This window comes from Oncorhynchus keta, chromosome 15, assembly GCF_023373465.1.
Source record: "Oncorhynchus keta strain PuntledgeMale-10-30-2019 chromosome 15, Oket_V2, whole genome shotgun sequence".
Lineage (NCBI taxonomy): Eukaryota > Metazoa > Chordata > Actinopteri > Salmoniformes > Salmonidae > Oncorhynchus > Oncorhynchus keta.
Window position 1 is genome coordinate 38,354,285 of NC_068435.1, and position 18,142 is coordinate 38,372,426.

General features: G+C 43.2%; 1 protein-coding gene across 6 annotated transcripts in view; it reads left to right on the forward strand.

Moving 5' to 3' along the window:
• The window catches only part of LOC118394889 (far upstream element-binding protein 3-like), an 89,689-nt gene that overhangs the window by 22,291 nt on the left and 49,256 nt on the right, over positions 1 to 18,142 (forward strand). For all 6 annotated transcript variants that reach the window (XM_052463993.1, XM_052463992.1, XM_052463991.1 and 3 more), the window contains exons 8-12: positions 4,941 to 5,039; positions 5,161 to 5,265; positions 5,389 to 5,491; positions 6,037 to 6,137; positions 7,000 to 7,141. In XM_052463993.1, the coding sequence (XP_052319953.1) occupies positions 4,941 to 5,039; positions 5,161 to 5,265; positions 5,389 to 5,491; positions 6,037 to 6,137; positions 7,000 to 7,141 (550 nt within the window). The remainder of the gene's footprint in view (positions 1 to 4,940; positions 5,040 to 5,160; positions 5,266 to 5,388; positions 5,492 to 6,036; positions 6,138 to 6,999; positions 7,142 to 18,142) is intronic.

Here is an 18,142-nt window from a genome sequence, read left to right on the forward strand (position 1 = left end):
AACCATGCTCTCGATGATGCAGCTGTTGAACCTTTTGAGGATTGAGGACCCATGCCAAATATACACGACTGTCATGGTGTGCTTGGACCATGTTAGTTGGTGACGTGGACACCAAGGAACTTGAAGCTCTGAACCTGCGGCAGGTAACCTTAGTGTTCTTGGGCACAGGGACTATTGTGGTCTGCTTGAAACATGTTGGTATTACAGACTCTGACAGGGAGAGGTTGAAAATGTCAGTGAAGACACTTGCCAGTTGGTCAGCGCATGCTCGCAGTACACGTCCTCGTAATCTGTCTGGCCCTACGGCCTTGTGAATGTTGACCTGTTTAAACAAAACATTCACTAAACCCTAAACCTCAACTAAATCTTGAAATACATCATGTGGAAATTGAGCAAGTTAAAAATGACTAAACTGCTTGGAACAACACTAGATTGTAAACTGTCATGATCAAAACATATTAATGCAGTAGCAGCTAAGATGGGGAGAAGTCTGTCTATAATAAAGCGATGCTCTGCCTTAACAACACTATCAACAAAGCAGGTCCTAGCGCCCTAATTTTGTCGCACCTTGACTACAGTTCAGTCGTGTGGTCAGGTGCCACAAAAAAGGACTTGGCTCAGAACAGGGCAGCACGGCTGGCCCTTGGATGTACACCGAGAGCTAATATTAATAATAACCATGTCAATCTCTCCTGGCTGAAAGTGGAGGAGAGATTGACTGCATCACTACTTTTATTTATGAGAGGTATTGACATGTTGAATGCTCCGGGCTGTCTGTCTGAACTACGGGTACACAGCTCGGACACCCATGCATACCCCACAAGACATGCCACAAAGTCTCTTCACAGTCCCCAAGTCCAGAAAGGACTATGGGAGGCACGCAGTACTACATAGAGCCATGGAACTCTATTCCACATCAAGTAACTGATGCAAGCAGTAAAATTAGATTAAAAAAACACCTTATGGAACAGCGGGGACTGTGAAGCAACACAAACATTGGCACAGACATGCATACACACACACACAATAACATACGCACTATACATACACATCGATTTAGTACTGTAGATATGTGGTAGTAGTGGAGATGGGGCCTGAGGGCACACAGTGTGTTGTGAATGTATTGTAATATTTTAAAACTGTTTAAACTGCCTTAATTTTGCTGGACCCCAGGAAGAGTAGCTGTTGTTTTGGCAGCGGCTAATGGGGATCCATAATAAATACAAAGGTCTTACTCACATCGGCTGCGGATCACACAGTCTTCGGGAACAGCTGGTGCTCTCATGCATGTTTCAGTGTTTGTAAGTAGTTTAGCTCGTCTGTTAGTCTCGTGTCACTGGGCAGCTCTCTGCTGTGCTTCCCCTTGTCGTCTGTAATGGTTTGCAAGCCCTGTCACATCCGACGGGTGTCAGAGCCGGTGTAATACGATTTGATCTTAGTCCTGTATTGACGCCTTGCCTGTTTGATGGTTCGCCGGAGGGCGTAGCAGGATTTCCTATAAGCTTCCGGGTTAGAGTCCCTCTCCTTGAAATCAGGCACAGACTTTGTGTGGAAAATGATTTAAGATACAATACATCTCAACATTGCAGAGTTATGTGAATGCTTTCAAGCACACCCTTCTCATTAACCCGTGTTGAGATATTCACAATTTTCTATTAACAAATATATGTACAAATGGCTAAATAAAGATCAAAATGATTATTGATTATTATTATTATATTTGTATTTGTGCCCTGGTCCTATAAGAGCTCTTTGTCACTTCCCATGAGCCGTGTTGTGACAAAAACTCACACTCATTCTTATGTTTAATAAATGTATTGTATAGTGTGTGTGTGGCAGGCTTACAATGATGGCAAAAAAACAAAAGAGAGTGCTCTGACCTCGGTGCTAGAGAGGGTACGCAGCTGGAGGTTGAATATTTGAAGGAGTACTGGACTACAAAAGGTTTGGGAACCACTGCTCTAGCCTACCATACTAATCCTCTATAATAATGCCACAACTATCCGTATTACTACCATTACTGATGCAGCACTACCAATACCACTATTGCTACTAGGCCTGCACTGCAATTTTTTTCACAACCATAAATACTTCAAGACAAGCAATCACAGTTTCTACAGTCTTTGTAAGTATCAAGTAATTATGATGTTCACTATTTTCCTTTGTTCCCTCATGGACAGAAGGCCCACAGTATTGTTGTTTCTCCGTATGCACCCTACTTCACTCTGCGTCAGTGGTAGAGCTGTTGCAGTGACCGTATTCCACCACACCGGCGGAGTTATGAAGACAGTCAAAGTCCATATCACTGTTTAGTCACGGTAATTAGTCTTCTCCAAGCTCTGATGCTGCTGCTGGTCATTGGTAGCCTACCAAACTTGCTAACTACCTGGTACTCAGCACTCTATTGTCCCTCTAATCACTCGGACATCAATACAAATTTAAGCGAAAATCTAATCAAACACTTCATGAGAGCCCATGAGCTCATGTTGCACAATATTTATATAGGCTATGCAATTGCGTGAAGGCCTCGTAAAAAGAGTGGGATCGCATCAACTTTCTGTAGGCTAGGCCTACTATATTTATTTCTCAACTTTCCTAATATTAAGCGCAATTCTTATCTTTAAGAAGATAAGCGCTTATAATGGACACAAATAAATAGCCTAATAGTTTATCAACATTTAAAGCTAAACGTTCTGATCTGTTGCGTCAGCCACATTGCGTAAAAACTTTTTTTTATGCTAGTGGTTGTATTAATTTGGGATCTATCGCATCCCACAAACCCAGACTCTGTTTGGAATATTTATTTCTCATAGAATAGGTCAACATTTGTACTATGGGAGGATAATAAGATTGTCATAGGCTAGTGCTTTTGCTGTTCGTTAGGCCTACTCATCTTGTTGGCATACAAAGTAAAGGTGGAGACAGTTCTTCCAATATCTTCAATATGCACCTCTGAATTGGATAAGGAAGCACACAGTTGCGTCTCTGTGGCGGTCTTCAGCCTGTTAGAAAGACCCGATCAGTTGATGGAGATGTGAGTGAGAGGTTCTTCGGAACATGCAGCACTCGGGGCCAAGGGCACAACGCAGCTCTAGGGGCCAAGGGCACAACGCAGCTCTAGGGGCCAAGGGCACAACGCAGCTCTAGGGGCCAAGGGCACAACGGCCACTGGTTGCAAAAGGCATGGATTCTTTTAGGATGCGTTACGGCCACACCAAGGTGATGCTGTGAAATTCGAGGCATTATCAAGTGCTTGTCAAATTGTGAATGAGAGACTGATGAAGTGTGTACAGCCTGCACAAAGAAACAAAGCAGAGTTCATGCCTTTCATTCTACTTTTTTCAAATCATCATTAGTCTCATCATGCAGCCTTTAAAATATATTAAAAATCTAAACATATAGCTCAATGTTTGTAGAACAACTAAAGTTACATTAATAACTCTAAATTAAGCATATAGGAGGACCCATTCCATTGTTAACCACTCAACACAGAATAGCTGCATGTGCTCACTCCCTCAGATTGTGTGGAGAAAATATCCTTTCTATTTTATTCAACTTTGATCAGCTATATTCTTCATACTATAAAATAATGCCACGGGAATTCTATGCAAATCTTATCTGCTAAATGAAATAGTGTAGCCCACAGTATTTGGCATAGCCAGATCAGGACCTAACATAAGGACAAGTCAGAGTATGCTGTTTTGTTTTCTGAAGTAGACTACATTTTCTTCATATCGTGTTCCTTTAGACCTGTCTAAAATAAATGATGTATGTATTAGACTTTTTAAAATGTAGATGTTCCAACGGTCTGCATCGATGGCTTGTAGGCTAAGTGTGGAAACCAGGAGATGCTAAATGTGTTTATGTTAATGGTCAGTTACCGTGAGAATGACGGTTATTTGTTTCACAATCACCGGCTGACCAAATGTTGTGACCGCCACAGCCCTAGTCAGCGGTAGTCACTAATATTTCTGGAGGAGCAACTTTTGTGAAACTACCTTACTGGGCAAGCCACCATACCAATTGGAGAAGAGGGTTGGGGAGGTCACACAGTCAAATTGCAAAGCAATATTTCTCAAGTTCACATTTTATAGTTACATTTTTACATGGAGTTCATATTGGCTACCCAAGAAGGTGGTTTGGTTCATTCTGTCAGAGAGATCTAAAAGCAGCAGCCTATAGCGAGGGCTCTAGACTAATCTTTTCAAGTTCCAAAGCCTATTAAAATATTGTCTACCCAAGAAGGTGGTTTGGTTCATTCTGTCAGAGAGATCTAAAAGCAGCAGCCTATAGCGAGGGCTCTAGACTAATCTTTTCAAGTTCCAAAGCCTATTAAAATATTGTCTACCCAAGAAGGTGGTTTGGTTCATTCTGTCAGAGCGATCTAAAAGCAGCAGCCTATAGCGAGGGCTCTAGACTAATCTTTTCAAGTTCCAAAGCCTATTAAAATAGGAAACGTTTTTACCATCTCTGCAACAGAAGAGCCTCGCTATTTTGCAAAATGCATTGCATTCCTGTCTAGTCATTTGAACTCTCGAACATAGATTTTCTGAAGATAGTGTAACATGGACCATCAACCCGATTGATTGTCTATTTTAGGAAATTCATTTGATTAAAAAATAATAATAATTACATGCTGGCCTTATTGCCATCATCTCAAAAGTTATAAATAACAGAGAAAATGTTCAGTCTGAAGGAAGTATGCTTTGAAGTGATTGAAAGGTATTTGAAAGACCAGGCATAATGATTAAGCAATCTTTGTGTATGATCTATAGACAATCAATTCATTTCATTCTGTGTGGATTTGTCACCCTGTGTTCTTATGGGCCTTGTATGGCTTTTGAGTGTCATAGAGGGAAACAGAAGACATTGATGTGGGAGTCTTGGCATTCAGGAATGGGCTCTACTAGGTGTTTACTGTGTGTGTTTGTGTGTGTCAGGAGAGAATAGGAGTGAAGATGATGATGATCCAGGATGGCCCCATGCCCACCGGGGCGGACAAACCCCTGAGAATCACTGGGGATCCCTACAAGGTCCAGGTGAGACGGGAGGCCTGACTAACGTTATACAGGGCAACTACTGTCAGGCTGCTGCATGACGGGGACCATTGACTGCCATGGTGCACATCGTCACGTGAATATCACTTTCTTCTCCCCATAGCAAGCTCGGGAGTTGGTGATCGAGATCATCCGCGACAAAGACCAGGGAGACTTCCGCAGCAGCCGCAACGACTTTGCGTCAAGATTAGGCGGAAGTACTTTGGATGTAAGAATGCAATGTGCATGCACCAGATGACTAGGGAATTTCACATCCCCTGACTAGGGTGTCTTTTTAAACACACCCTTGATGTTTGAGCTCACGTGCTTCTGACCTTTTCCCTCCCTATAGGTAGCTGTGCCCAGGTTCGCAGTGGGGATCATCATCGGCAGGAGTGGCGAGATGATCAAGAAGATCCAGGCTGATTCTGGAGTGAGGATCCAATTCAAACCAGGTGCGTGTCGAACGTTTCTTTTTACATACTGTATGTCATATGGAGGAGGGTTTCTCTTCATTGTAGCGATGTAATTATATCGGGGGAATGCAGTTTTCCCTGTTTCTTATCATACCATAACCAAGTATGTATGTGGAAAGAGGACTTTGATTCTTTGTGTCGGTGTGTGCCGTATTCAAAATGACAAAGGGAAACTGAACGACCAGTTGATAAGCTTTGATTATGGTATTCCAGAAGGTGATCAGCTTGTAGTGTGCTGCACAAGTTTTGAGATGTAAAATGGTCACATTCATATTTATCACCCACCAGTTGTGGACCCCAGGAAGAGTAGCTGCTCCATGTGCAGTAGCTAATGGGGAAACTAATAAACTAAACCCACCAAGCGGAAGCAAATGAACTTCAAAGGCTGTTGAAGAATGGCACCGTTTTGGGGAAACGTGCCGTTCAGTACAAACTGTCATGCAAACGTTGAATCTAACTGAACACAGTCCTGCTTTCAGTCACCACTGTTGGCTTAGTGCTCTACTTCCTACTCCCACCTCCAGATGATGGCATCAGCCCAGAGCGCATCGCCCAAGTGATGGGCCAACCAGACAGGTGTCAGCATGCTGTCCATCTCATCAACGAGCTCATCCAAACAGCACAGGTACACACACACCCAGAACAAACAAATACCGCTCCAGTAAACACTCAGAGCAAAGAACACATGCACACTGCACAGAACACACACTTTCCTTAGAAGTAGAATGTACACACAAACGCACCACCGCCAGCAAACACACACACTTGGCACAGAACACACACCAAGCAAGCACACATACCACTCGTGATCCTTATTTTCCAGTCAATTTATTTTTCCCCATGCTGCGTCTCGACCTATGTGTGTGTGTCCCAAATGACGGCCTATTCCCTACATAGTGCACTACTTTTGACATGCGACCATAAGGCTCAGGTCAAAAGTAGTGCCCCGTGTAGGTAATAGTGTGCCATTTTGGACTCGTCCCATGTTGCTTGTTTTCTGGCGTGTATCGCTCAGGTGGCCAAGACAATTACCATTTAGATCTGCAAATAAGTACTGCTACTCCTGGTCAAATACAGCTAACAGATTAGTCATACGTTTGGTTCTTTGTAAGTGCAGACGACCTCAAGCAAAAGTACACGTTTGCAATTAACAGGATTGATAAGATACATTATCGGATATATTCAAATATTTGACCTGTGATATATCACAAGGACATTGTAAAATAATTCCACTCCATGCTTGGGTTATGCTCCGGGGTATAATACCTGTACGAGCTGGTGAGGGTCTCCTTGCTGTATGTAAGAGGTTTGAATGTTTTATCATTATGAATCGCTCATTAACTTTTATATTCTCATTGTATTTATTGTCTGTAATTGTCTTAATGTCCATTGTCTTCGCTTGATGACATGTTTTAATGTATGAAAAGAGCTGCAATTAAAAGTTCCCCATGGGGATAATAAAGTTATCTTATGTGTGATTGGAGCAGGAGCGCGATGGCTTTGGGGGCTCTGGAGGACCAAGAGGAAGGGGACGAGGCCGCGGGGACTGGGGCATGGGCTCACCAGGGGGACTGCAGGAGGTCACCTACACAATACCCGCTGACAAGTGTGGTCTGGTGATCGGCAAAGGTACTGCAACTCGGTCCCTCAGTGTTCAAAGCAGGCTAGGGCAGCGTAGAACCTCGGAGCTACAAACACAAGTGGATATCGTTGCGAACACTGAGATGTCCGAAGTTCCCTTAAAACTGTATCGAACCATTATAGAAAATATGGATTGTGTATTTACACAACTTTTCTCATCTTTTAGCCAGATGCTGTAATTATCGCTTGTGTTTTCTGCACATGTATGCCTAAGCAATATTTATGTTTGTCTGAACCCTACAAAAATGTATTGTGTTTTTGTTGCATTTAAAGGCCCAGTGCAGTCCACTTTTGATAAGAGCTGTTTGAAAGGACTGCCTGAAGTTTCTGACTGTTTTGTTGGGGTGGAGGTTTGGCCTGCCTGGTGACATCACCAGGTGGTAAATGAGTTAAGAGCAATCAGAATGCGTTCCAAACCTCTCTGCCAATAACAGCTTGTTTTCCGTTTTACCCGCTCCACTCAAACCACTCCCAGACCACTTTCTCAACGTGCGTCAATCCCATAGGAAGTCTATGCCAGAAGCAGCTGGGTGGCCAGTCTCCCCCTCTCCCCACCTCCTCCTGCACTCATGTGTATATGGCTTTTAAAAGTGACATTGTATGTAAAGTGTCTAATGAGAGGGACAATGCATGGTAATGTGACAAATTGTTTCGGTCTCAAAATAACAGCCCAATGGACATGAATGAGGGAATGACTGTCAAATTTGCTTAATGGCTATTCATGCTCACTCTATTGCCTGACCATTTAGTGAGTTTGCTTGCCGCGGGGGGGGGGTGTGTACTTGTGTTTTGGGTCGGTTGACAGCGGGCGCGTAGAGAACAGACGACTCATGCGAATGGTGTTCATTTAATAAAGTTAGATCAAAGTTGTACCAATGTCTTCAAGATCACATAATGATAGTATTCTACACAACAGCATAGTATAACGTTACTGTAAGCCAAAAACACCACCACATTTCTCCCTACTGCCCCCGTTGTCCTATAACTATTTTCCTTAAGTATTAAGGAATGTTATTACTTCAACCTTGTGAACGTGACAAACTGACACCTTTTCATTTTTTGTCAAAAACAACTTTAGTTCGAAGGAATGCCCTTTGATTTGACAGCCTGCACATGTTCATTTCGTGCAGAGACAACCATTTTATTTATTTTTATTTCACCTTTATTTAACCAGGTAGGCTAGTTGAGAACAAGTTCTCATTTGCAACTGCGACCTGGCCAAGATAAAGCATAGCAGTGTGAACAGACAAGACAAGAGTTACACATGGAGTAAACAATTAACAAGTCAATAACACAGTAGGGGAAAAAAAGGGGAGTCTATATACAATGTGTGCAAAAGGCATGAGGAGGTAGGCGAATAATTACAATATTGCAGATTAACACTGGCGTGATAAATGATCAGATGATCATGTACAGGTAGAGATATTGGTGTGCAAAAGAGCAGAAAAGTAAATAAATAAAAACTGTGGGGATGAGGTAGGTGAAAATGGGTGGGCTATTTACCAATAGACTATGTACAGCTGCAGCGATCAGTTAGCTGCTCAGATAGCTGATGTTTGAAGTTGGTGAGGGAGATAAAAGTCTCCAACTTCAGCGATTTTTGCAATTCGTTCCAGTCACAGGCAGCAGAGTACTGGAACGAAAGGCGGCGGCTTTAGGGATGATCAGTGAGATACACCTGCTGGAGCGCGTGCTACGGATGGGTGTTGCCATCGTGACCAGTGAACTGAGATAAGGCGGAGCTTTACCTAGCATGGCCTTGTAGATGACCTGGAGCCAGTGGGTCTGGCGACGAGTATGTAGCGAGGGCCAGCCGACTAGAGCATACAAGTCGCAGTGGTGGGTAGTATAAGGTGCTTTAGTGACAAAACGGATGGCACTGTGATAAACTACATCCAGTTTGCTGAGTAGAGTGTTGGTAGCAATTTTGTAGATGACATCGCCGAAATCGAGGATCGGTAGGATAGTCAGTTTTACTAGGGTAAGCTTGGCAGCGTGAGTGAAGGAGGCTTTGTTGCGGAATAGACCCGATTACTTGTTCATTTCGGCCAGAGACAACCATTAGACCCGATTACTTGTTCATTTTGGCCAGAGACAACCATTAGACCCGATTACTTGTTTCTACGCATGAGCTTAGCTAGCCAACGTTTACATGAAAAAAACGTTTTCTCATTTAGAAGACTAACATCACATTTCATCTTCTCACAAATAGTTTCATATTTAATCATATACATTCCCCTACATTTGGATGTGACCCTGACAACTGGGAAATATACATTTTTGTAAAGAAAATATCGCAATTTGAAATGCTTTGGGAGCTCATTTAAATATTTTTATAGTTCAAAAAGTATAAATGCCTTGAAGTATCTACTCAAGCAATCCGAGTTGGAGCAGTCTGGACATTTGGAATTTGTTTTTTTGTTAATAATTGAAGCTCTAGAGCGGGCTAAAGTAACCAAATAATAACATGAAGAGTATGTAAGAAATCTAGAGTTGTGCTTTGACTTCAGCAAGCACACCTAATAATAATATTAACTAGTTGGTAACTTTACAAGGGAAGTTGTGGGGCTTGCTAAAGTTCTTTAAAATTATTTTTGTGGAATCTGTTTTTATTTTGTTTTATTATTCTAATAGTGAAATCATTTCAAATGCCCATCCCTAGTCAGTAGTGGTGAGCAGCAGTAGTTGAGTGGTCAGTCATTTTTTTCATTGTGGTCAGTAGTTTTGGTAAGTAAGTGTGTTCAGTAATTGTGGTCAGTAGTTGTCAGTTTTTTTGGCAAGTAGGTGTGTGGTTCAGTTGTTGCGGTCTATAGTTTTGGTATTTTTTGCACCAAATTTGAGCTAAATACATTTTTTGTGCATAACGAAAATTTCTGGGATCTTTTATTTCAGCTCTTGAAACATGGGACCATCACTTTACATGTTGCGTTCATATTTTTTTCAGTGTATGTACAGAACCTTTAGGGGTGCCATATATGGAGGCAATATAACTCTTTTTGGATCGACCTAGAACAGTTGTTTGTTGTTGTGGTCTAAACTACAGTTGTTGCATGTGAAAACTGTACGAAGTGCGATGTGAAGTGATCGGGTGAAGTATGAATCGAGTGAACGGAGAAAGCTTCTCTCTATCCAATCAGAGGTGTACAGATTGCCCCTCTTTTTACAGACATTTACATTTACATTACATTTAAGTCATTTAGCAGACGCTCTTATCCAGAGCGACTTACAAATTGGTGCATTCACCTTATTACAACCAGTGGAACAGCCACTTTACAATATTGCATCTAAATCTTTTAGGGGGGTGAGAAGGATTACTTATCCTATCCTAGGTATCCCTTAAAGAGGTGGGGTTTCAGGTGTCTCCGGAAGGTGGTGATTGACTCCGCTGTCCTGGCGTCGTGAGGGAGTTTGTTCCACCATTGGGGGGCCAGAGCAGCGAACAGTTTTGGCTGGGCTGAGCGGGAACTGTACTTCCTCAGTGGTAGGGAGGCGAGCAGGCCAGAGGTGGATGAACGCAGTGCCCTTGTTTGGGTGTAGGGCCTGATCAGAGCCTGGAGGTACTGAGGTGCCGTTCCCCTCACAGCTCCGTAGGCAAGCACCATGGTCTTGTAGCGGATGCGAGCTTCAACTGGAAGCCAGTGGAGAGAGCGGAGGAGCGGGGTGACGTGAGAGAACTTGGGAAGGTTGAACACCAGACGGGCTGCGGCGTTCTGGATGAGTTGTAGGGTTTAATGGCACAGGCAGGGAGCCCAGCCAACAGCGAGTTGCAGTAATCCAGACGGGAGATGACAAGTGCCTGGATTAGGACCTGCGCCGCTTCCTGTGTGAGGCAGGGTCGTACTCTGCGGATGTTGTAGAGCATGAACCTACAGGAACGGGCCACCGCCTTGATGTTAGTTGAGAACGACAGGGTGTTGTCCAGGATCACGCCAAGGTTCTTAGCGCTCTGGGAGGAGGACACAATGGTGTTGTCAACCGTGATGGCGAGATCATGGAACGGGCAGTCCTTCCCCGGGAGGAAGAGCAGCTCCGTCTTGCCGAGGTTCAGCTTGAGGTGGTGATCCGTCATCCACACTGATATGTCTGCCAGACATGCAGAGATGCGATTCGCCACCTGGTCATCAGAAGGGGGAAAGGAGAAGATTAATTGTGTGTCGTCTGCATAGCAATGATAGGAGAGACCATGTGAGGTTATGACAGAGCCAAGTGACTTGGTGTATAGCGAGAATAGGAGAGGGCCTAGAACAGAGCCCTGGGGACACCAGTGGTGAGAGCGCGTGGTGAGGAGACAGATTCTCGCCACGCCACCTGGTAGGAGCGACCTGTCAGGTAGGACGCAACCAAGCGTGGGCCGCGCCGGAGATGCCCAACTCGGAGAGGGTGGAGAGGAGGATCTGATGGTTCACAGTATCGAAGGCAGCCGATAGGTCTAGAAGGATGAGAGCAGAGGAGAGAGAGTTAGCTTTAGCAGTGCGGAGCGCCTCCGTGATACAGAGAAGAGCAGTCTCAGTTGAATGACTAGTCTTGAAACCTGACTGATTTGGATCAAGAAGGTCATTCTGAGAGAGATAGCGGGAGAGCTGGCCAAGGACGGCACGTTCAAGAGTTTTGGAGAGAAAAGAAAGAAGGGATACTGGTCTGTAGTTAGTTGTTGACATCGGAGGGATCGAGTGTAGGTTTTTTCAGAACCTACAGACAGGTACACTTGCCAGTTGAGTTATTTAGAGCACGGAGCATGATCCTGAGAAGGACGAAGCTAGTGAGCATTAAAAATGTTCTGTGTCATTCCAGGTCGTCCAGACTGGGGATGCATTCAAAATCTTAGTGTTGGCTGTTCGGTCTGAAACAGATACACAAATCTAAGGAATTTGTTGAGCTATGAAGACGTCTCCCTCAGTCAAGTGGTTGTGGTCAGTAGTTGTGTGATTTCATAGCTGTGTGATTCAGTAATTACGTGGTTAGTAGTTGTTGTGTTGGTCAGTGGTTGTCATCAGGAATTGTGTGCATTAGTTGTGGTCAAAAGTCATGTGGTTAGCAGTTGTGGTCAATAGTTGAGCGATTGTGGTCAGTAACTGGTCTCTAGTTTTGGGCCATTGTTGTGTGGTTGTGGTCTGTAGTTGTGTGGTAAATATTTATGGTTCTGCTCAGTGGTTGTGGTGTGGGTGTGGTTAGTAGTGGTGTGGGTGTGGTTAGTAGTGGTGTGGGTGTGGTTAGTAGTGGTGTGGGTGTGGTTAGTAGTTGAGTGATTGCGGTCTGTAACTGGTCTCTTGTTTTGGTCCATTGTTACAAGTGTACGCCTTTGTTGGATCTCTGTGGTCGCCGGCTCATCTGCTGGGTAGATTGTCGACAGAACGTTTCTGGTTTGTCCACCAGAGATCAGTCTTTCCTAACTGTAGCTTGTTATAATGGATGCGTCAGGCGTACCATATTCTGCCAGAATGTAAATATTCTACATTCCCCTCGGTGACATAAGGATACTTCATATTTTCACGTTTAGAACTCAGAACCCATCGATATTTATGGTTGATACGTGTTTAAATCATTTTAAGTTAGGATAGCCTGAGTTATACTATGCAAATTTCATATGTTGATAAAGGATTTAAAAAGTAATAATACCTTAAATTGTTTTCTTCTCTCATCAATCTACACACAATACCACATTGACAAAGCAAAAACAGGCAAAACATTTTTTTAAATGTATAACAGACCCTTTACTCAGTACTTTGTTGAAGCACCTTTGGCAGCAATTACAGCCTTGAGTCAAGAAAATGTTGATTCAGTTACTAAAACAGCTGTAACTTTTTATCAGAATATAGTTTTTTGTTGTTCAAACAGCAGATTGGAGTAGCAGACGACAGTGTAAACACTAACTTTTTGTCTAAGTTGCTGCCAAGTGGTCAAAGTAGCTGATCTGTGTCAATAGTTGCATTATTATAGTGAATCGAAGTGATGTCACAATGGGGCGTTGAGGAAATCCCAATTAAATTTGATAGAGGACAAAAAATGTATTACCTTCAATATAAAATGTATAAGAAAGTTGTATACAATCACACGAGGAGGAAATGCTAGAATTTGCAGACGTTACTTGAACCGAAATACACAGACAAGGAACTTCAACAGATGGAAGATTACAGAGAAATGAGAGAGAGAAACGGAGCAGGCAACGGCTCAGGCAGATGTCCCAACTCGAGACATCTGGAAATTGGTGGTGTACCAGTGCTCAATGCCTACTGAAGACAAGTGTCTTTGCTGCACGGAGTGGGACCTACTTATGCCACCTGTGAAGAACCTAGAATTGTCCGGAAACGAGACGTTGATCTGAGAGCCCTGCCTACTTTGTGTAACCAGTTACAATGATTTTCCAGCTCTCATAAACCCAGCCGATGTAGAAACTTCTTTTCCATGTGCCAAAAATATACTGGAAAATAAACTGGAAGAAGAGACCTCGGCCTGAGGGACCTAATGGCCAGCTGTCAGTAAAGTAAGTAGTGGTAGTTCATTTTTTTATACATAGACTTCCCAGCGTTACAGTATTCATAGGCTGTGTCAAATATGTGACCCGACCGGTTCAAAACGGTCTTATGTATTGATTTTTTAAATATTTTTTTTTTACATTGTATAAAAGTATAGACTCAGAGCTACAAAATGGTATATCATACACTGCATTTTTTAGGAACAATGGGAAAGTAATTCTGCTTTGAAAGTTGATCAACTTGTAAAATTCACCTTTGAGAAAATGTCCTTTGAATGTTTTAGTACCTAGTGAAGGGCTGTTATTTGTCTACACCTATTCAGCATCGTTCACACCCTCTTAAGCTTTAGCCCCACCCATCTCGTTTTGCTCTCGGATCGTTCAGAGCGCACGCTTGACGCTCTGGCCGATGATTTGTTTACCTCTGGATAACACGAGAACAGTCTAACCAGCTCTGCTGGCAACAATTTTGTTACGCTTTTTTTACCGACGTTTACTGACGCCGGCTATATTCAACGAGCGTTATGCGTTATGCGATCAGTTATTCTGCGTTCTGGCATACTCGGACTGAATTTACGAATGCAGCCAAAATGGTTACTTGCATAGTGGATTCTTGTTAAGAAAGGTAGCTAGCTAGGTAAACAATGTGTAAGATCATACACGTCACGTAACATTAGCTAGCAAGCCAGCCAGCTAACGTTAGCTAATTAAACAACAATGAGCATAGTGCCAAATCATGTCGTTACTACCCTGCATGAATCTGCTGGGTAATAGGTTCAACCAGGTTCAATGTAGCTAGCTAACATTAGGCTCGAACTAGCCATGCAAACGGCTCTGGGATACGAATAATATCAAACGCGTAACGTTAGCTAGGGAGCCAGTCAGCTAAGGTTAGCTAGCTAGCTAACAGTACACTTTAGCTTGAAATGAAACCACTTTCTTTCAAAATTAGAAATGTGTAATATCTGAAAATGTAGCTAGCTAGTCTATCTTACCGTATACTACATCATGCATGATGGACACGTCTCCCTGTCACGGATGCCATGCCATGGTTGCCCATAGTTTGAAGATGTAATCCGGAGACTGGTGTTTTCTTCACCTCTTTAGCGATCATACTCCACTTTTTGGAGTTAACACTTATGCAGCTCCATTACACAATACATTTTATTTAAAATCTGTGTTGGACAGGATTACCTACACAGACTGACCAGCTCAAATAGACAGAAGCCTTCTATATGGCAGACCAATCTGATCTCCTTTCTCGGCATGTCCTGCCCACTCTTTATCCCAGCCAATCATTGCTAGTGGGAAGGTTGCTGGCTTTTTCCGTGGCTAAACCAACTAGACTCGTAATTTAACTATTGTATGTGTATTTACAAGTTTATTATTAAGGCACATGAAAGTTCACATCTTCAAAAAATGCATATTTGATGCAAAGAATCTTTCAAATGGCTCTCCTGTGAAGTAGTGACTTACGACATACGCCTAGTTTCCTGAAACGAGTCACATATGTCATTAGTCACCTATATGTTCATTAGTAGGCCTACCTAGTGTTATTCTGCTTTCACACAGCGAGCTGACTTTTTCTACCATTTGTTTTCTTGGCAATATAGACTTGAGGCTTAAAGAGCAACAACTACCCCTCCCCCACTGATGTCTATGCTGGATTCAAGAAGGCAGATGACGCCATCAGAATCCTTTGAACAACCTTCCACCCATGGCTCATCACCTTTCCCTTCCGTTAGTTTCTATATCTCTTTTTCTCATTATATATGTTTTGCTTTTATACTGCAATTCTACTTTTAGTTGCCAATGTGTACAAGGTCAAATAGTCCGTACTATACATGCAACACATAGCGTTGAAAAATCCCAATTGACACCTGTGCTATGGATGTATAACAAGACCAGAAACAGTATTATCACTTCCAATTGTTTTGAGGGATAATGATGCATTGTAGACTTTAACATTTACAATTGAGGAATGAAGAACATGTATGACTTTTATTTCACAGGTGAAATCCGTAATAATATATTGACAGTATCTGTAGAAAATTCCCTCTGGACCATCTCTCTGACCCTGGGAGTTAGGAAGACAATTGTGATTATCAGGCTGCATCAAGTAGTTTACCATCACCCAACCAGAGCCTAACGAAGAGGGCAATTCACACCTCTAGGGAGCCTTCTAGGAGAGTTCCAGACATTGTGATTATCAGGCTGCATCAAGTAGTTTACCATCACCCAACCAGAGCCTAACGATTGTCTTGCAGGAGAGGGCAATTCATACCTCTGTTGTTAGGGAGGTTACTAGGGAGCCTTCTAGGAGAGTTCCAGACATTTGTGATTATCAGGCTGCATCAAGTAGTTTACCATCACCCATCCAGAGCCGAACGATTGTCTTGCAGGAGAGGGCAATTCACACCTCTGTTGTTAGGGAGGTTACTAGGGAGCCTTCTAAGAGAGTTCCAGACATTGTGACAAACTCTCCCTTACTTTCAGGGTCAAAGAGAGGGTACTGAGGGGATTCTCTACAGCAGTGGTTCCCAAACTTTTATTGTGCCGTACCCCTTCAAACATTCAACCTCCAGCTGCGTACCCCTCTAACACCAGGGTCAGCGCACTCTCAAATGTTGTTTTTTGCCATCATTGTAAGCCTGCCACTCACCCTGTATATAGCTTACCTAATTTCTCATGTTCTTATTTATCTTTGTTGTGTGTTTTTGATCTACCTTTATTTTATAGTACTACGTTGATATTGATAAGAGGTTCACAAAATATTTTGACATTTGCGATACTGACTTGAGTAGTTTGCTACTATTCTGTACATCAAGAAATATGTTCTAGTTGGCCTGAACTAGTTTTGATTAGCATTTGTGTGATGGCTGTGATTATGGAGTGGGAACGTTAGTTTTCTCCTTTTCCAGCTACAGTTGTAAGGGGCAGGAATCGGGATCGGTTTGCAGCTACAATCTCCGCTATGTCTGGTCTTGGAAAACTGGCTATGTTCTTGGGTGGTCGTCTTGGAAGTTGTACATGGGAGAACGGGTCCCTGTGCTCTACTGTCTTGTCCTCACATCTTTTCAGCAGGTCCAACTATACTCAGCAAAAAAAAGAAATGTCCTCTCACTGTGTTTATTCTGCCAATTTAACATGTGTAAATATTTGTATGAACATAACTTTATTCAACAAATGAGACATTAACTGAACAAGTTCCACAGACATGTGACTAACATAAATGGAATAATGTGTTCCTGAACAAATGGGGGTCAAAATCTAAATTAAGTCTGTATCTGGTGTGGCCACTAGCTGCATTAAGTACTGCAGTGCATCTCATGGACTGCACCAGATTTGCCACTTCTTGCAGTGAGATGTTACCCCACTCTTCCACCAAGGCACTTGCAAGTTCCCAGACATTTCTGGGAGGAATGGCCCTAGCCCTCACCCTCCGATCCAACAGGTCACAGACATGCTGAATCGGATTGAGATCCAGGCTCTTTGCTGGCTCTGGCAGAACACTGACATTCCTGTCTTGCAGGAAATCATGCACAGAACGAGCAGTATGGCTGGTAGCATTATCATGCTGGAGGGTCATGTCAGGATGAGCCTGTAGGAAGGGTACCACATGAGGGAGGAGGTCTTCCCTGTAACACACAGTGTTGAGTTTGCCTGCAATGACAACAAGCTCAGTCAGATGATGCTGTGACACACCACCCCAGACCATGATGGACCCTCCACCTCCAAATCGATCCCGCTCCAGAGCACAGGCCTCAGTGTAATGCTCATTCCTTCTACGATAAATGCGAAACCGACCATCACCCCTGGTGAGACAACTGCGAATTGTCAGTGAAGAGCACTTTTTGCCAGTCCTGTCTGGTCCAGCGACGGTGGGTTTGTGCCATAGGCAATGTTGTTGCCGGTGATGTCTGGTGAGGATCTGCCTTACAACAGGCCTTCAAGCCCTCAGTCCAGCCTCTCAGCCTATTGCGGACAGTCTGAGCACTGATGGAGGGATTGTGCTTTCCTGGTGTAACTCGGGCAGTTGTTGCCATCCTGTACCTGTCTCGCAGGTGTGGTGTTCGGATGTACCGGTCCTGTGCAGGTGTTGCTATCAGCTGTCCGTCCTGTCTCCCTGTAGTGCTGTCTTAGGTGTCTCACATTAGACATTTCAATTTATTGCCTTGGCCACATCTGCCGTCCTCATGCCTCCTTGCAGCATGCCTAAGGCACATTCACACAGATGAGCAGGGACCATGTTTTTCAGGGTCAGTAGAAAGGCCTCTTTAGTGTCCTAAGTTTTCATAACTGTGACCTTAATTGCCTACCGTCGCTAAGCTCTTTGTGTCTTAAAGACCGTTCCACAGGTGCATATTCATTAATTGTTTATGGTTCATTGAACCAAGCATGGGAAACAGTGTTTGAACCCTTTACAATGAAGATCTGTGAAGTTATTTAGATTTTTACGAAATATCTTTGAAAGACAGTGTCCTGAAAATGGGACGTTTCTTTTTTTGTTGTGTTTA